We start from the raw sequence: 17,110 nt of genomic DNA on the forward strand, positions 1-17,110 counted from the left end.
AGTAGTATATTCAGTGGTCTTCATATGTTAATATGACGAACCAGTATGTTCCGTATGTCATATTTGTCTTCATAGGTAAGGCATAAATCCTCAAGGAGAGTGTATGCTATGAAGCTTCTGAGCAAATTTGAGATGATAAAAAGATCAGATTCTGCATTCTTCTGGGAAGAAAGGGATATTATGGCTTTTGCTAACAGTCCCTGGGTTGTTCAGGTAAAATGATATATTATTATTTTAAAAATATTATAATTATCAAATAGTTGCGTTACAACACTGCATGACTTGCAATTACATGTTTTAATCTGTAGCCTTTCAAAATCCCTTCTTGGCTGTATTGGTCTGTTAGGGGAATATATTATTAGAATTAGAAATTCTGTACACAACAAATAGCAGATGCTGCGCTTGCTTCAAAGCTGTATTTTGTCATAACATTTACAAGATAAGCTATTCTGTTTATTATTAAAACACTTTGCCTGATATATATTGGTGAGCCTGCTCTGCAGTAATTCTTTGAGGCATCTAGCAAACAACAAAAGACGTGCTTAAGACACAGCTTCTGTATATTCTAATCTCTGTGTATATTTGACTGCGAATTTTGCCCACTCTGTTTTTTTTTCTCCTAATATCGGTGTTATCTCTGACAGTTTTTGGGGAGACATTGCTGCCTTTGAAGTTCATAAGGAGCATGTCTGAAGTAATCATCATGCATTGTGTGTGCACATGTTAACTTGTTCATTTAAACTATTCTTACCTTTAAGCGTGTAAGTTCTTTTGTTAGCTTAGAATGAAACAAAATCATTTAAGATTTACCTAGATTGAATAGGTAAATACATTACTATCTGCCTCGGCGTACTTTTATGATTTTCAGGAAGTGTTAAGTTAGGAAACTTAAACCTACTTGCACTACTCATGTTGAACAGAGCATGGACAACTGTAAGGCAAATGTTTATACTTAATTGTTTAAAATTTAGGCTCACTTTCTAAACAATAAGTTAATTGACAATAGAATAATAAATATCCAGTTACAATACAAAGAGAATTGGGAAGATGTTTGCAATAAAGTAGTTTCCTGTTTACATATTTGTCAACTAGCATCCCAGTAAATAAGGAAGCAATTTGTCCTCTTAGGCAATGAGCATTCTTTGAAATTATCTCAAAATTTATTGCACCAAATTCACTAAATTTATAGCCAGGACTCTACTTCTTCTGTTCTAATACAAAGGGACAGAAGATCTGGCTGATACTTACTCTAGAGATTGATTCCTTTTTAGGAGGTCTGCTGGATGATGCAAAGTTGCTGCAGTAGTTGTTGCAATTCTGTTATTCTATAAGTCAGTTTGCACAGAAATTCTTGATTTCCAACAAGCAAAAGATAATCAGAACATTCAGTTACTTGATTTTTGTTTATTTTTACAGTTATTTTACGCATTCCAAGATGACCGTTACCTTTACATGGTGATGGAATACATGCCTGGTGGGGACCTTGTGAATTTAATGAGCAACTACGATGTTCCAGAGAAATGGGCAAGATTTTATACTGCTGAAGTTGTACTTGCATTAGATGCAATTCACTCAATGGGTTTTATACACAGGTGAAAAAGAAAAAAATGTTGTTACATAGTGTTGTTTTATTCCTGGTGCTGCCAGAATTACTTCAATAATTGTTTAAGCAGTTTTAGAATTTATGATGTTATTTCTTCATTATCATCTCATAATTATTCCATCTTACAACTTCAAAGAGTCTTATCATCAGGAACTGCAAGTCTGAGGTGATACAGTCAAAGTCAAGGTTTTCAGCAGGCTGATGTTCCTCAGTTTAGAGGGTAATAACATTGTCTTACTGTATCAAGACATACAAGAACTAAATTGGAATGAACATGTCGGCCCTGAAACAGTTCTTTTCATGAGAAAAGTCTGGTTTGGGAATTTGATAGAAGGAAGTTCTGTTAGGAATTAGTAACTCTCTGCTCTGCATTTGGAGCCTCAGCTGGCATCAGTGACATGTTAAATAAGACTCCGTGAGCAATGTGAGGAAAATATCGAAGCCACATATTTTCTTGTAAGGTGCAAGATAGAAAATTGAGATGCAGAGCAAAGGGACTTGGCTCTAAAGTGAAATGTAGTCACTTCTCCAATAGGTTGAGTTTTCTGTTTGATATTAGAACTTCTGTCTGCTGTTAGCTTTCATTTGTATTAACTAGGAACAGAAGAATATATTTTTTTCAACAGAGAACACGAGAAGAATTTGAGAAGACACAGTGTACAAATTCTCAATTTGTATTTTGGCTGGAAGATCAGTGTTAACGCATCAGATTTTGTAAAAAAGCAAAAGCAAAGCAAAACAAAGTGCTAATCATTGCTGGAGTAGGACCTAGAGTGTCATTAATTACGTAGCTGTGCTACATCTAATGGATAAATTGTCTGGCTCAACAAACCATTTGTAGGTGTATATTGCAGGTTTGGAAAGTAGGTATTAGAAGTTAACAGCAGTGAGGATTTTCTTTCCTGAAAATTTAGATTATTTTGACACCAGCAGATTTTTTTAGAATTTGTTTTCCACTGGAGTTAGTCTGCTCAAATCTGAGGAATGAAAGGAAACTGAGGAAAATGTGGGCGACCTAGTGACAAAGGACATGGAAATGGCTGATGCTGCCACCTTTGCCCCAGCCTTTGTTGATGAGGTCAGTTTCAGACCTCTCAGGCCTCTGTGCCTAGTGGCACATCTTGGGACAGTAAAGCATTACTGTGGCAGAAGAAGGTCAAACTGAGTCCCCATTATGCAAACTGGACATACACATGTCCAGGGTACTAGGTGGGATGTACCAAGAGTCATGAGGGAGCCGGCCAGTATCCTTATGATAATGCTCTCTCTCACCTTTGAAAGGTTGTGACAATTGGGAGGTTCCTGATGATGAGAAAGAAGCAAATGGCACATCTGTCTTGCCCTGAGAAGAGCAAAGAGGGGAGGAACGGCAGCCCAGTCAAAGGGTGGTCTTTAGGAATCTTATAAATTCTCAGGAAACTTGATTCCAAGCAAGTAGGTGGGAAGCCTGCATGGTTTTACCAAGGGTAAAGCATGCCTTACCAACCCAGTCGGCGTCTTTGTTGAGATGATGGGCACCTCGGATGAGGGCAAAGCAACATGTTTTGTTTGTCTTGACTTGAGCAAGTTTTTTCATGTAGCCAGATTGGAAAGATATGGTTTGAATAGGCAGAACAAAGGGTTGTGCTCAATAATACCATGTCCAGCCAACAGTCAGCTACCAGTGATTCCTCAGAGGTGTCAGCACTAACTGTGTTTTCATTCACAACCTGAACAGTGTTCAGGTGAGACAGAAAGCTTCAGTCATCAGCTGCTCAGTGGGTCTTTGTAGAAAAAAGTGGAGCCAGACTTGAAGTTGGACACTGACAAGATGAAAGGCGGTGAATGACACAAGTTGCAGCAAGGGAATATCTAGCTATTCATTAGGAAACATTTTTTCACTATGAAGGTGGTTGAAGAATGGAAAAGAATCCTAGAGAGGCTGTGGAATCTCCATCCTTAAAAAAATTCAGAACATGACTGGATTTGACCCAGACGAACCTCATATAACTTTGATGTTGAATCTAACTTTGTTAGCTGTACTTCAATCAGGCAGTTGAACCAGGAGTCCTACAAAAATACCTACCAATCAAAATTATTCCGTGAGGATACTGATACATTTCCACTTCATTTCACAGTTATAGCCAGAGTTTTCCTTTGAGGTCCCAGAAATATACTTTCTCCTGAAATTCATTTTATGCTTTCTTGATAATAGTTTCCTACTATTATTCTGCTTCAGTGTACTAATAACGTTAAATATGCTGAACTTTACCAGTTACTTTATGAAGACTTCTTGTCTATAACAGAAGTACTCTGTGCGAAGGGCATAAGGCAATAGTCCTTTTGAGCCACAAAAAATTATTTGTTCATATAAATGTAATTCTGAAAATGACATCCATTTGTTCCCTCAAAATACGAATGGTACAGAGAAGAAACTGTGTTTTCAAAGTCTGTTTGAGATAGCTAACTCAGAACCAGGATGTTGTGGTTTTTTCTGTAGCTGGATCCTAGCAGAGAGGTACTTCAACAAGTGAGTGGTTTTTTTGGAACTTGACATTCAAGATTGATTTTTTTAATCTGGTGACTTAAGACTGTATTCCCACATCCATTTTAATTTTTTAAAATGTTATAGTTCAGCAGTCTATGTGTTGGACATGATACTTGGAGAATGCAGAAAAAAAAGGGAGGAAATAGTGGTGCTTTCGTGTTGGTGTTTTTCCTTGCAATGTTGCATCTGAAAAATAGTTGACTTTTATTGTTTTCATAAGTTGATTTATTCACTTTTAAACAAATATACTTTTCTCCTTTCAGAGATGTGAAGCCTGATAATATGCTGCTAGATAAAGCTGGTCATTTGAAACTAGCAGATTTTGGTACTTGTATGAAGATGAACAAGGTAAAATTTTTCTTTTCTGTTTGTGTAAGGAAAACATATTTAAAAGTGAAAAGAAAATGTACTGAAAACTTTTCAGCTAGATGAGTCAAAAGTTTCAGTCTGTCCCCATTACTGTTCTTTATGCGTCCTATTCACTGGCAGTGTAGAAGGCAGAACTGGTTCTTGAAGTAGGGTCTGTATGAACTTCTGTACTGTTTCCTGGAGAAACTTTCTAAAGTCAAGCTGTTGATTGTCTCTAGAACCTCTGGATTTTTTCTTTAAGTCTTTGGTTATCAAAAGCTAATGTGAAGAAGTGAGATTATTTTGACATAGTGTGTCAGTAATTAAAGAGTCAAAAGCTGTTGTACAAGTCCCTGAATCCCAGTTGTGCTTTTTAGCCATATATTGGTGTAGCAAAAGGGTAAATCTGAAGGAAACAGTAAAAGAATATAATAAATTATTTATTTTAAAAATATATCCTGAGGTCTTTTAAAAAAATATATTTTGAAACAGTATTTCGTGTACTGCGAAGCACTGTTGTTCTCTACATGAAACTCTGATCTGTTTGTGTCCGCCTGGACATTTATATGAGGAAACGAACTGAAATATGTGGTGCTTAATAGAGTCTGTGTAATATGTACATTGCGTTCTCAGCATATTTCAGAAGCTTTGAATAAATCACTGTGTTTAGCTGCTTTGTCATAAATAAAAGGCACTAGTAAAAACCAAGTGCAGGTTATGTGTACAAATTCAAGGAGTTGCTGCAAGTCACAAACAATCCACTTCGGTGGAACACCTGACACAAAATTTGGCTTTATTTTGACTTAATACTGATTTATCCTTGACTGATTGTGTTCTTAAAAATGAGGAGTTTTGAAATGTAGAAAAATATTATTCTAGCATTTAAGCTGTAAGTGCCAAAAAAGAAAAAATATTATGAATCTTTTACTGTATATTAACATTACAGAAGTAAACTTGTGTCAACAACACTTGACGTTTTGTTCTGTTTTAAACAAAACTAGCTGAGTAGTCTTGAGCTCAGTCTTGGGTTTCTCTAGTCTTTTGAAAGAGAAAGGTTACTCTGTAGGAGAGAAACTGCTCACCACAGGAGCTTCATTTAGGTGCATTCTGTATTTGCTGCAAATGCAGCACTGCATTTATATTTGTTACATTTACGTAGTTATATATTTTTATGCAAGTTTTTCTACTGACCCATTTCAGGAAATGGCATAGGGTTATTTCAGAGGTGCCTGAATGGCACTGGAAAGGGGCACATGGTTGCAGCTTCAGCATTCTAGATGCCAGCTCCAGTGTGACTGATCTCTGTTCTGCCAGCCCTTTCTCGGGGAGCATGAGGAACATCAGATGCTCTTCTCACCTGTTACCTGTTATGAAGTCAATCTACTTAGAGTTTCAAGGTTTTGTCTATGTTTAGTCTTCCTGATGTGAAGTATATCATGCTGGAGGTGAAAAGTTTGCACTTCAGCTGATCCTGGCAGCAAAATCTCTGATGTTGACCCATTTATGCCAACAGAGGAGCTTTCCCTGTTTTACAGTACAACCTGTCAGTATATGACACATTTATACTGGCACCACCAGGAGCAGTGTTTACAAGGCCTAGATGCACTTCTGATTACTTCTTGGATATTAACTGAGGTTTTTAAAGTACCTTTCACTGTGTTTGACAAATCTGGTGCTTTGTTCTGTATTTAGTAGCTTAGAATTTAAAAAACTTAAAATACCCATTCAAAAAAGAATATTTGTTGACAAAAATTGGTGTTGATCTGTTGATGTTGCTTAGGCTGCATGAAGTCTTGGAAATGGCTTACAGTTTTGGATCTTATATTTGGGCCTGGTTGTTTTCCTCCTCTTTTTAGGAAGGCATGGTACGATGTGACACTGCTGTGGGAACACCAGACTATATCTCTCCTGAAGTATTGAAATCCCAGGGTGGTGATGGTTACTATGGGCGAGAATGCGACTGGTGGTCAGTTGGAGTCTTTTTGTATGAGATGCTTGTAGGTGAGTAATAGGATAATCAGAATTGACTGCACCACTTAACTAGTCTCTATGTTAAAATCACTTTTGTTTTAGTGGTTTAATTTACTACTCTTCTGATGTAAGCTGTGGTTTACTGATTGTCGTATTTACAGATATGTTTTTGAAATATTCTCTCACAGTTCTCAAACATTTGTCCTTACCTCGTGTTCACTTAGTTGCTTATGTTGTTGCTTATGTAGTTCAAATATTAGAAATCAAATCTACAATACTTTCGATCTTCTTTTTAATTTTTGCATTGCTGCTTTTTTAGGTGATACACCTTTTTATGCAGATTCTTTGGTTGGAACATACAGTAAGATTATGAACCATAAGAACTCCCTTACTTTCCCTGATGACAATGACATTTCTAAAGAGGCAAAAAACCTTATTTGTGCCTTTTTAACTGATAGGTAAGATTTAAACTTAAAATGAAAATAACCCTTCACTAAGATAATTTCTTCTCATGTTGAAAGAACATATGTATTTATTTTGTGGGGGGTTTCTAAACTGCTCAACAGAATTGAGTATTTGGGAGAGGAGTCACCGATGGTTGCTGCTTCTCTTTATGGTGGTAGTATGTATACTGGGGGAAGGGAAGTCCTGCTATTATGGGTATGTTTACCTTATAAATTTAGTTTAAATATGAAGTGTTACTTCTTAGTAACAGCTCCTGTTACCTTGGTCAGTGTTGCACAGTGTTGAGGAGCATGCAAAACAGATTCTTTCTGGATGAAGCTAAAGCAAAAGGTGCATTTCTGGAGTGCCCCCAGCTCTCAGTGGGCATTCAGGATCAGGGTAGAGTTAGCCCAAAGGAAGCCCACCTGAAATGTGTGTATGTTAGGTCTGTTTCACTTTGTGAGTACACTCCTGTTGTACCCACACTAATTAATATGAGCATAATGTTTGCTTGAGAACAAAGGAGGGGACCTGGTGCATTTGCTGGGCAGCATGGTGTTCAAACAACAGCATGAGCTCCCAGAAAAAGTGGAACGTAGCTGCTGATTGATGGAAACAGTAGCAGCAGGACTTCTTATGGACCAGACTTAAAACCAGACGGTGTTCTGAAATGTAGCTACTATGCTATAGATATCTTCATATGATAACTTTGAGATATGTCTGTTTCTTACCTTATTTTGAGAGGTAATTCTTTGTGGTTAGATTATGCCATAGAATGAGTTTCTCCTTCAAAATAATATACGTAATCTTCCATGATTAACCAAAACACTCTTTAACAGGGAAGTGAGGCTAGGACGAAATGGCGTAGAAGAAATTAAACGGCACCTTTTCTTCAAAAATGATCAGTGGGCTTGGGAAACTCTCAGAGATAGTAAGTATAATACTTTTCTCAGAGACAGTGATCTGTCTTATGTATTATGTTAGCCAAAGGACTGCTGTATTTCTTTTTAATGATATTTGAAGTTTTATTTACTCTGTACCAAGGAAAGAGATTTCTTAGACACAAAAGAGGAACTTTCCACCCCAAATTCTTGATTGTGTCACTTGAGTAACGTAATAGTCATTATTATGCTGTTCTGCTTTCTTTCTAGCTGTAGCACCGGTGGTGCCTGACTTAAGTAGTGACATTGACACTAGTAATTTTGATGATCTGGAAGAAGACAAAGGAGAAGAAGAAACATTTCCCATACCAAAAGCATTTGTGGGCAACCAGCTTCCTTTTGTAGGATTTACGTACTACAGCAACCGTCGGTATGTATGCAGAAAGCAAACTAATAGTGTGTTCTTTTGTCAAAAATGTTTCTGACTTTAACCAACCGGTATTTAGATACAAGCCTTTTCAGATTCTTATTAATGATTCAGAATCCTAATCAATTTTACTCTTTTGACACTTTGATAATGATAATCATTACTGCTAGTCGTCACAACCTTAAAATATCACATTGAATTTGTGAATGTCTTATTCTGCATTAAGCATATTATCTAATAGTGCTGCAGAAGCTAAGCAAGAAAAATCCACTGTTGCTGCTGCTAAGCAGAGCTGCCTGCAGAGTGCTGAATTATATATATAGAGTCACGAATCTGGGATATGTGTCACTTTGTTTTACTGCAAATTACTATTCCTGAAATGTATATGAAGACTCTGTACTTTACATCAGTGTTTCTGCATGTGGTAAATTAAACCTTGGCTTACTAGAAATATTTTCTACTTGTCTGTTACCTGCTTTGTAACTTTTTTTTCCCAAAGTACTAATCCACTGCAGAGTGAGATTGTGATGCTTTACAGCTTTTGCTGTTGCTTAGAAGACTTTAAATTACCTCATTTAAAATGATATTAATTCATACTTTTAACAGTCATTATTATTGTAGGCACTATAGATAGCTATAGCTACATTAAAAAATCTTGATAACTTTTTCTTACTTTGAAAGCTGCTTTTAATTGTGAGTGTCAGTCAGACTTCAAATGGGCTAAAACTTCTAGTAAACCATATCAGGTAGAGACTATTAGTTTTAATAGCGTTTCTGGACAGGAAAGCCTTAAAGGAAATAAATCTCATTTTTGTCCTTGGATAGAAGAAGAACCACTTTTCCAAGCCTGTGGTGAAATTCTTTCCATCTCTGCAAAGAGTTGGATTTGTTGTTGCTTTCAGCTTGGTAAAGTGTAGAAGGATTTGCAAGCTTTGCATATGGTTTGCGTGAGTTCAGCAGTTTAGGAATTTCACCTACTGTTCTGACTTTAGTCTGTAACTTAAAGTCTTAATTTTTGCCTTGCAGGAAGATTTTGGAATGTATTATCAAGAAGGTGAAATAGCATACAGAAGCTTGTTCATAACAGAATTTTTTTTCTTCCTTCTTGTGGGACAGTATAGGGAATCTAGGGAACTGAGTGGCTGTGTTTTGCCCTCATTGAAGAACTCTGCTACTAAGTATTATCATGACTTTGTAGGCCTGCTAGAACTAAAATGCTGTCCTAGAATTTAATTTTGTTCCATAACACTCCACTGGTGTGATAGTCTTGAAAAGTATGAAGTGACTGGTCATATGTTCTTGCTAAATCCTCATTTTTGTTCCCTTTTTGTACTGAAGATAGTTCAAACATTTTAAAGTGAAAATTAAGAAAAAAATGGCACGTTTATCTCCCCACCTCCTTCAGTTTCATCTTATTGATATGTACTGCAGTGTTTAGTATAGAATACTTTCTACAGCTGTAATCTTGCAAATAGGCTGTTTTATTATTGAACTTCACCTATAACACAGATTTTGGAATATTAGCTGAGTATACTTTTCAACCCTATCCGGCTTGGGCGTTCTGTTCTGGATTCTGATGGAGCTGGTGCTGTGCCTGTATAAATATCTCATTCTCACTGCTCAACAGCGCTGGTGTGCAAAATATGGTGGCTTCTTGTACTCAAGACAGTGAGCCCCTTTCCGTAGGGAACTGTTCCATTTCCTCTTTGTCATTTGATTGTCTGAAAGCAGGCTTGATGCTGAATTTGGCCATGGCTTTGGAGATGTCTTTGATTTTACCCTCCTTGATCTATTTGAGAGGTTTTTGTAGATGTGAAAATATGCATATGAAATGGAAAAGAAGATGTGTCCATCTTCCTCAGGGCATGTGTTGGAGGGTTTTTCCTCATGTACTCTGGTGCAGTTAGAGATGCTTTACATCTCTAGATCAGTTATCAGGCCAAGAATATCACATCAAATACCAAAGCAATTTGAACATAGTAATTTGTATTTATTTACCTGACTTCTCAGAATCATGACAAATAGAAATTTGTGGTATTTTTAGAAAGCACTTACGTAAAATAAGAATGCTGGCTTCAGGGCAAACTTTTTGTGTGGAGCTCTTAGTAACTTTGTTGGAAGTTACACAATCTCTGCAGAGTTCACTCCATTGCTGCTACTTGCTGCATAAGTGCCTGCGTAAATATTTATGGGATGGAAGCCAGTGAGAGTGTTGTAACCATGGAGAGCAAAGATTTTATTAATGGTTATTACAAAAAAAAGAAAAATGGTTGTATTAGTATTTGGCAGAAATCCTTTTTTTGGAGGTCTTCTACTGCAGTTTTCTGCTTTGCCCTTTACAATAAATTATATGAGGTTTTCAATTAAATGTGATGAAATCTTAAAGTGTAATAAATACAGAAATGGAAAAATCTGATTATGTTACTTTTTGTTTATCCACGTTTTGGGGCAAAAAATCTGGGGGTTATGTTTTAGGATGATTGTGCTCTGTGTTTTCATAACTTTGCTTTTAAACAACTCCTAAAATAAAACTTTAAAAATGTCTTTGCAGGTATTTAGCTGTTTCTGCAGAAAATTCCAATGATAACAGAATGGGCTCCAGTGTGGATAAAAGTGTGGTATGTTTGACTAATTTTCAGCTTTATTGGATCCTAGCAAAGAATCTATTGCATATATGGGAATAAACTGTTAGTGTTCCAAATGTCTCAAATTATTTTAGTGCTTGGAATATGGGAAATCAGCTCATAAGTTTTAACAGTTTATTATGGACTGCTTGTTAAAGTTATGGGAAAAGCAGAATTCCAGTCCTTCATATAGCGTTGGGTTTCCTGAATTGGGATAAAATAGCTAAAACTGCATACTCTTCATGTGGAACTGTATTCATAGTTTTTATCTTTAGAAGTATCAAAGTGTTTGTGTGGTATTTTTAGAGGGCCTTATTGATCCCAGGTGTACTTTGGCTTTGTGGCAATCACGGAGTCTGGATGTGAGTGGGATGGGAAGCTTGGGCTTTCCAGCAACCTGCCAGTTTAACTCTGGAGCTGGACTTCTGTGAACCAAGTGGAGGTGGCAGATCATGTGCCCAGCTTGGGGATTCTCTTCCTTCCCAAGGCTGCCCCACAAGCTATTGGGGATTTGGGCACTGCGGAGCTGTGTTTATAGAGTAGTTCACCTAGCACAAAATGGTCAGGAATTTTTTCAGTTACTGCTTCCCAAGCTTCTTGGCAGTCAGGCTTCCAGGAAGGTAAGCTGAGGTGTTGGAAACAAGGCCTGCTTGGATTCTGTCTAAGTTCTGGTGTAAATCAAACTGTTCCCTTAGAATGGTCCGATATTTTACAAATTGCTTTTCCAGAAGAAAACACTGTAAAAACATTGGTAATTAATGCTAAAAGAAACCTTCTTGGCTTTGACTATGGTTTACTTTGTTGGTATTGTGTTCTGTTACATTTTCCATTTAAAGCAGAAGAGAAGCATATATTGATGCATGTTCCCTTTTCTCTTAAACATGCAATATAAAGGTTTTAATGACATACGGAGAGAGAAAAACTTGTAAAGGTCAGGGCAACTGATTATGTACTTTATTGGGCTAACTGAATTTATTAAGCATTGAAGTGTCTTGATTACTTTATGTATGTTGTTGTGTTTCATAAATTTTATTCTCCTCATAAGCGTTTGGCTGTTGATATGGTAAAATTTAAAAAACAGCCAGACTTTCAGATATTTGCAGGTACTTAAAGCTGTGTGGTGGCCTTTGGTTGACTCTGAAAAGAGTTACTGAATAGACATGTAATAATTAGCATAATACAGGCACTTATATTGTAGTTAAAGATCTCTCAAGAGTCCTGTCTGTATTGTCAGGTGTATTTTCAATGTCTTGTCATTTTAACAGTTTTGGGAGGTGAAGCTCTGGAAGGATATGGGTGATATAGAGAGGTTTAAATAAATGTTAAGAATTTACTACAAGGTATTTTTACCCTACAGTTCTTTCTCAGCTGTTTTTCTTTCATTACATGCTGCAATGAAAACGGTAATGTTGACACATGGTTAGCAAATTAATTAGTTCTGGAAATATAACACGAGATGTTACCTGGTCTGTCTGCATTTTGGCATAGTACTGAGTGTCTTCTGGGAGGAACCACGTGCCAGAAGTTTCCAATAAATTAATTGCATTTTGGAAGTGTGTAAACTTCACAGAATTAGGCTGTGAAGTTGGAGGAAAAGTGTATTCAATGTCCTTTGATTGAATTTCAAACCTCTTTGAAGATCTGATTATTTACTTTGTCTTAGTGCTACCATAACCACCTGTAAACAGTCCAGATATTAAGAAAAAGATTAACAGATTCTTTTGTACTGGGTCTTCAGTTTCCTTCATTGTTTAGGGTGCAGAACCAGACACAGGATGCTGTGGTGGTTAAAAAAGTAAAAAAAAATATGGCAGTTCCAGAGGGGTTTCTCTTGGCTTTTGTGCTGTAGACAGACTATTCCATACTCCTTTCCTCTCTCGCCTCCTACTCAAAATGGAAACGGAGAACAAACTAAAACACAAAGGAATGCTTTTATACTGAGTTAATTGTAACTCAGGATTTTCTTAAAGTGTTATTTAGTCTATTGATATCAGTTTGTGCAAAACTTCTCTGGAAGCCATTTGTCTCATACTGATGGAATTAGACTGCTCAGCAAGCTTAGACCCCTTGGAGTACAACACTATAAAAGCATCCAGAGACAGACAGAAGCAAGAGGAGGCAATGGAGGTCCAAAACAGTAGGAGTCAGTACAGAAATGCCTCCAGTTGCCAGATGTCTTTCTGGACGTGTTCCTCATCCATCCCATTTAGTCCCTCTATGCAACCTGTCTGGAAGAGGTATAAAATGAGTAACCAAGAAATGGAAGAACAGTTATGTTGAAACTTCTTTTTCCTGTATTTTTGTGCATTAACTGTGGTCCCTTTTTACTAAAGCGAGAGCTAGCCTTTAAATAGTCTTGCTTCTTGCCTTATTTCTCAGTGGTTCATATACCAAAGAGTTACATGTGTGTACTGGTCCTTTTTCCTCAAACTTTAGATTTAGAGGCCATCGCTTTGGTTTTTGACTACAACTATTGTCTCATTTACATGGTGTTATGTTGTATGTCACAGAAGCAACTGGTTTTCCAGAGCTGTTCTGTATGTGCTGAGAAGTCTATTTCTTCCAGTATTTCCTTACTCTCTCAGAGCATTGTGATAGGTAGTGGCAAATATATAAGTAGAGTGCTGAATATATAAAATATGTAGCTTCTGGTTAGTCCCCAGTCACCATGTCTGTGTTCTTCCTTTGAAAACTTCGGAGCAGCTTAAGAATGTGGAAGAAAGAACAAGGAGGAAATGAGAAAGTATATCCAGTTCTTGAGAACACCTGAGTGCTGTGTGCTTTATTTCATACTACAATGGGAAGGAAAACAGATAGAAAGTAAGGAAGTGAGAAAAATGCCTGCCTAGAAGTAGGCAAATACAATCTCACCTATAACTTTCTCATTTAATATGGTTAAAGCATGCTACCATATGTCTCCAAACTGAAATCTTAGTCTAGGACTGTAGAGAGGGCAGTCCTTGTTGAGAACACTTTCTGTTGCTGTCAAAAAAGAATAGAAACAAGTGTTATTTGTCTCCTCTTCATGATATCAGTGAGCACTTCTAGTTTCTCTACAAATATTTTCTGAGAAAAAGAAAAAAGGAAGAGGCAGATGTAGGAGGAACTGTACTATTGCTCCTTTTTCTGGGATGATTGTGCAAAAGGAGTCATGCAGTTGTCAGAGTTTTTCAAGTTAGAACAAGGAACAAGAAAGCAAGGAGTCAGAACCACTTGAATATGTTGCTTTGAAGAGGGTCTAGGTTAGGTCTGTAATTCTTCTCTATGCATTTCCAAGGGAGATGGGGAAAGCTAAATAATCCTGACAAGATCAGCAAAAAGGTTTAAAAGAGTGAATCAGTGCAGGGCTGACCTAATGAGCTTCCTCAAAGGTGACACCATCTTGTTAATGGAAGATTTTCCTGATGTTGGAGGGAGATTAATTTGCCCCGAGATCCAGTAGAAGGTAGATATTTTAAGGATACATGAACAGGATGAATTTATGAATTTCTTCTACTAGCAAACAAACCATGTTCTGTTTTAACATCTGAAGTTTGTTACTGTTTTCAAACTTTAGTAAAGTGCTAGCTGTAAAAATGATCTCTATTAAAGAGATGTTAAAAGCATTTTCTTCCTATTGCTAATAACTGACAGGCCTGGTTCTGCTTCCTGAACTCGTTGAGAGCTTGAAGATGCATTGCAAAATTCATGTGGTGGTTCATGCTGGGCTCATTTTGAGACTAATTAAAATGCTTTCTTATATCTTTGCAGTAATATCTTTAGTCTGATTCTGAAGATACTTGAAACAAGGAGGATTTGACTTAGCTGAGCCCTGTGAATTTTGATGCAACTATTCAGAACCCTAGAATTTTATGTGTGTTCAAATGATAAAACTGCATAATGTTAAACTTGTTTACTGTAATTAACTTTTCTAGAAATTTGGGGGTGGGGGATATCACATTTTAATAAGGTAAAAATCTAGTGTTGAGATAGAAGTGAGTAAACTGTAGTACAACCTAAGCAGCACTGAATATTCTGAAGTCCTTTTTTAAAGTTTTAAAATTTAATGCATGTTCTTTCATGTACCAATATATATTTAAAGCTGGAAAATATGCAGAAGATGATCTATGAATTGGAAGAACAGCTACATAATGAAATGCAGTTGAAAGATGAAATGGAGCAAAAGTGCAGGTGAGACTTGGAACTTTAATCGTTTACATAATTTAAATATATCTAACACTTCACTTCTGTATTACTGCTTTAGGGATTACCAGAATAACACTAAGAATGATACTGTAGATCTCCAAGGGAATTCCAGGCCCAGGTTTAAGTAATTCTAAAACAATATTTGAATTGTTTTCTTGACTACAGTATGAAGAAAATGTTTTGTTTTCATTGGCACCCCTGTAACACGTATTCTTTCTGAACACTTGAGTATTTGACTTTATTGATACCCTGAATTCAGGTGTCTTATTGGACTGAAGTATACAATGATCATGCTGATTAGTTTTAATGTAAAATATTGTATATATGTCATGTATTGGATTAATAAAATTAACTGTCTGGTTTCTAAATACATGGTACTTGTTGGAAAAGCACGTTCCTTTTTTTTTTTTTTTTTTTTTTTTCCAGTGACTGATAGATAAAAACAACTATTTGCTTTCTACAGTCTTGTTTCTATCATGTTAAAGAAGTAGCTATCTGAGAATTTGCCTATTTCTTGGAGCTACATTTATGAACAAACAGTTGGGATTTTTCTTTTCTTATAAGCAGAAATTTTTACTCTGATTCATGCAAACTAAATTCCCCTTCAGTTAGCTCCTTTTCTTGGAGACTTTTCCTGAAGGCCTAAATAAAGCCAGGAAGCAACACTAGACATATGATATAGGAAGAATTTAAGTTTATGAATTAGGACTACAGTGTGTAGGACTACACAACCTACTTATGTGGGAACCAGTAGCCAAAATAGTCTAGTGGAAATTTAGACTGTGTGACGCTGTCACTTAATCCCAACTGCCCTGTTCACGTGTTTGGATTGTGTTCCACAAGCAGGATGTACTTGGCTTGGAAGATATTAGATAACTGTCTTCCTGCACAAGTGTGTCTTCCAGTATGTGATGCCATTTACTGCAGAGTTAGGAGATAGGACATATTGCTGTAACTACTCCTTGTTGTACCTGCCAGGTAACAGTGTCCTTTTTGTTTTCTCTGAAAAGGGGTAAATAGCTACAAAAATGCAATAGATGTGCCGGCGTTATTGCCATTTAACTGAGGTTTTGCTGTGCACTTAACCTCACTCTTTGTATAGTACTAAGTTCTAATACGTTCCTTCAACAGAGAGAATTCTGAACAATATTATTTAAATGTCTTTCTCCATAGTAGGGAACTGTCTACTGTTGAATTAATGAACCATTTTAGATATTTGGCAAGTTCATCAACTAGAGGAAGTTTTAACAGTTCACTGGAGTATTCTAATGATAGTCTGTCGTGTACATACACTGTTTTTACATTTGCAGATTAAGGGATAAAATGTGGCACCTAAAAGTTGTCCATATATAATTTGCAGGAACGTTGATAAATACTTAATAATGTATTTTACAAATTATTACCAGTGATTGTTTTTTTTCTTCAATTTCAAATGTTTACTGCAAAAGAGTATTAGCCAGAATGTAATGTTTTAGTAATGGTCCCAAACTATTTCACTAGAAAAACCACTATGTATAATGTATCCTTCCCAAATATTACTTCAGTGGTTTTCTTTTATTTTTAGATCTTCAAACATAAAGCTAGACAAGATAATGAAAGAACTGGATGAAGAGGTAATTTTTTTCCTTACTGAAGCCTTCTTAGCGGGGTAAAAAATGTGGTAGTAGTTTCATGATTTAACATATTTATTCTGTTACTAAAAATATTGTTGTGAGTTTAAATTTGAGACCAAACCATCACATTTCAATACATAGCACTGGGAGATAAATTTTTATTTGTACACATTTTCAAAAACTTTTTCTTTTGGCAAATGACACTGAATTTTCTTTCCTCTGCTAAATGTTTTGCTTAATCTTGCTCATAGCAATTTCTCTGGAGTTTATAAAAATCAGTTACTCTAAAAAACAGTCTATGTATAGATGATTTTCTACTGAGTCCTTGCATTGTCTCTTAATAATTTTAATAGTTACTTACATATAATCACATTAATGATGGTTTTTCTAATTTGTAAGTTTTTCCTTTCAAGGAAGCCAGAAACCCATTAATTGGAAATAATGCATCAGTTTCCTTGATTAGTTAGTTGCAGAGATACTGGTTTAG

At 36.2% G+C, this 17,110-nt stretch overlaps 1 protein-coding gene across 3 annotated transcripts in view; it reads left to right on the forward strand.

The window, feature by feature from the left end:
* The window catches only part of ROCK1 (Rho associated coiled-coil containing protein kinase 1), an 87,384-nt gene that overhangs the window by 36,394 nt on the left and 33,880 nt on the right, over positions 1 to 17,110 (forward strand). For all 3 annotated transcript variants that reach the window (XM_080339207.1, XM_080339208.1, XM_080339206.1), the window contains 10 exons: positions 76 to 213; positions 1,417 to 1,592; positions 4,394 to 4,478; positions 6,335 to 6,479; positions 6,769 to 6,907; positions 7,733 to 7,824; positions 8,045 to 8,204; positions 10,753 to 10,819; positions 14,907 to 14,995; positions 16,575 to 16,623. In XM_080339207.1, the coding sequence (XP_080195333.1) occupies positions 76 to 213; positions 1,417 to 1,592; positions 4,394 to 4,478; positions 6,335 to 6,479; positions 6,769 to 6,907; positions 7,733 to 7,824; positions 8,045 to 8,204; positions 10,753 to 10,819; positions 14,907 to 14,995; positions 16,575 to 16,623 (1,140 nt within the window). The remainder of the gene's footprint in view (positions 1 to 75; positions 214 to 1,416; positions 1,593 to 4,393; positions 4,479 to 6,334; positions 6,480 to 6,768; positions 6,908 to 7,732; positions 7,825 to 8,044; positions 8,205 to 10,752; positions 10,820 to 14,906; positions 14,996 to 16,574; positions 16,624 to 17,110) is intronic.

The sequence above is a fragment of the Nesoenas mayeri genome (genome assembly GCF_963082525.1).
Source record: "Nesoenas mayeri genome assembly, chromosome: 2".
Taxonomy (NCBI): domain Eukaryota; kingdom Metazoa; phylum Chordata; class Aves; order Columbiformes; family Columbidae; genus Nesoenas; species Nesoenas mayeri.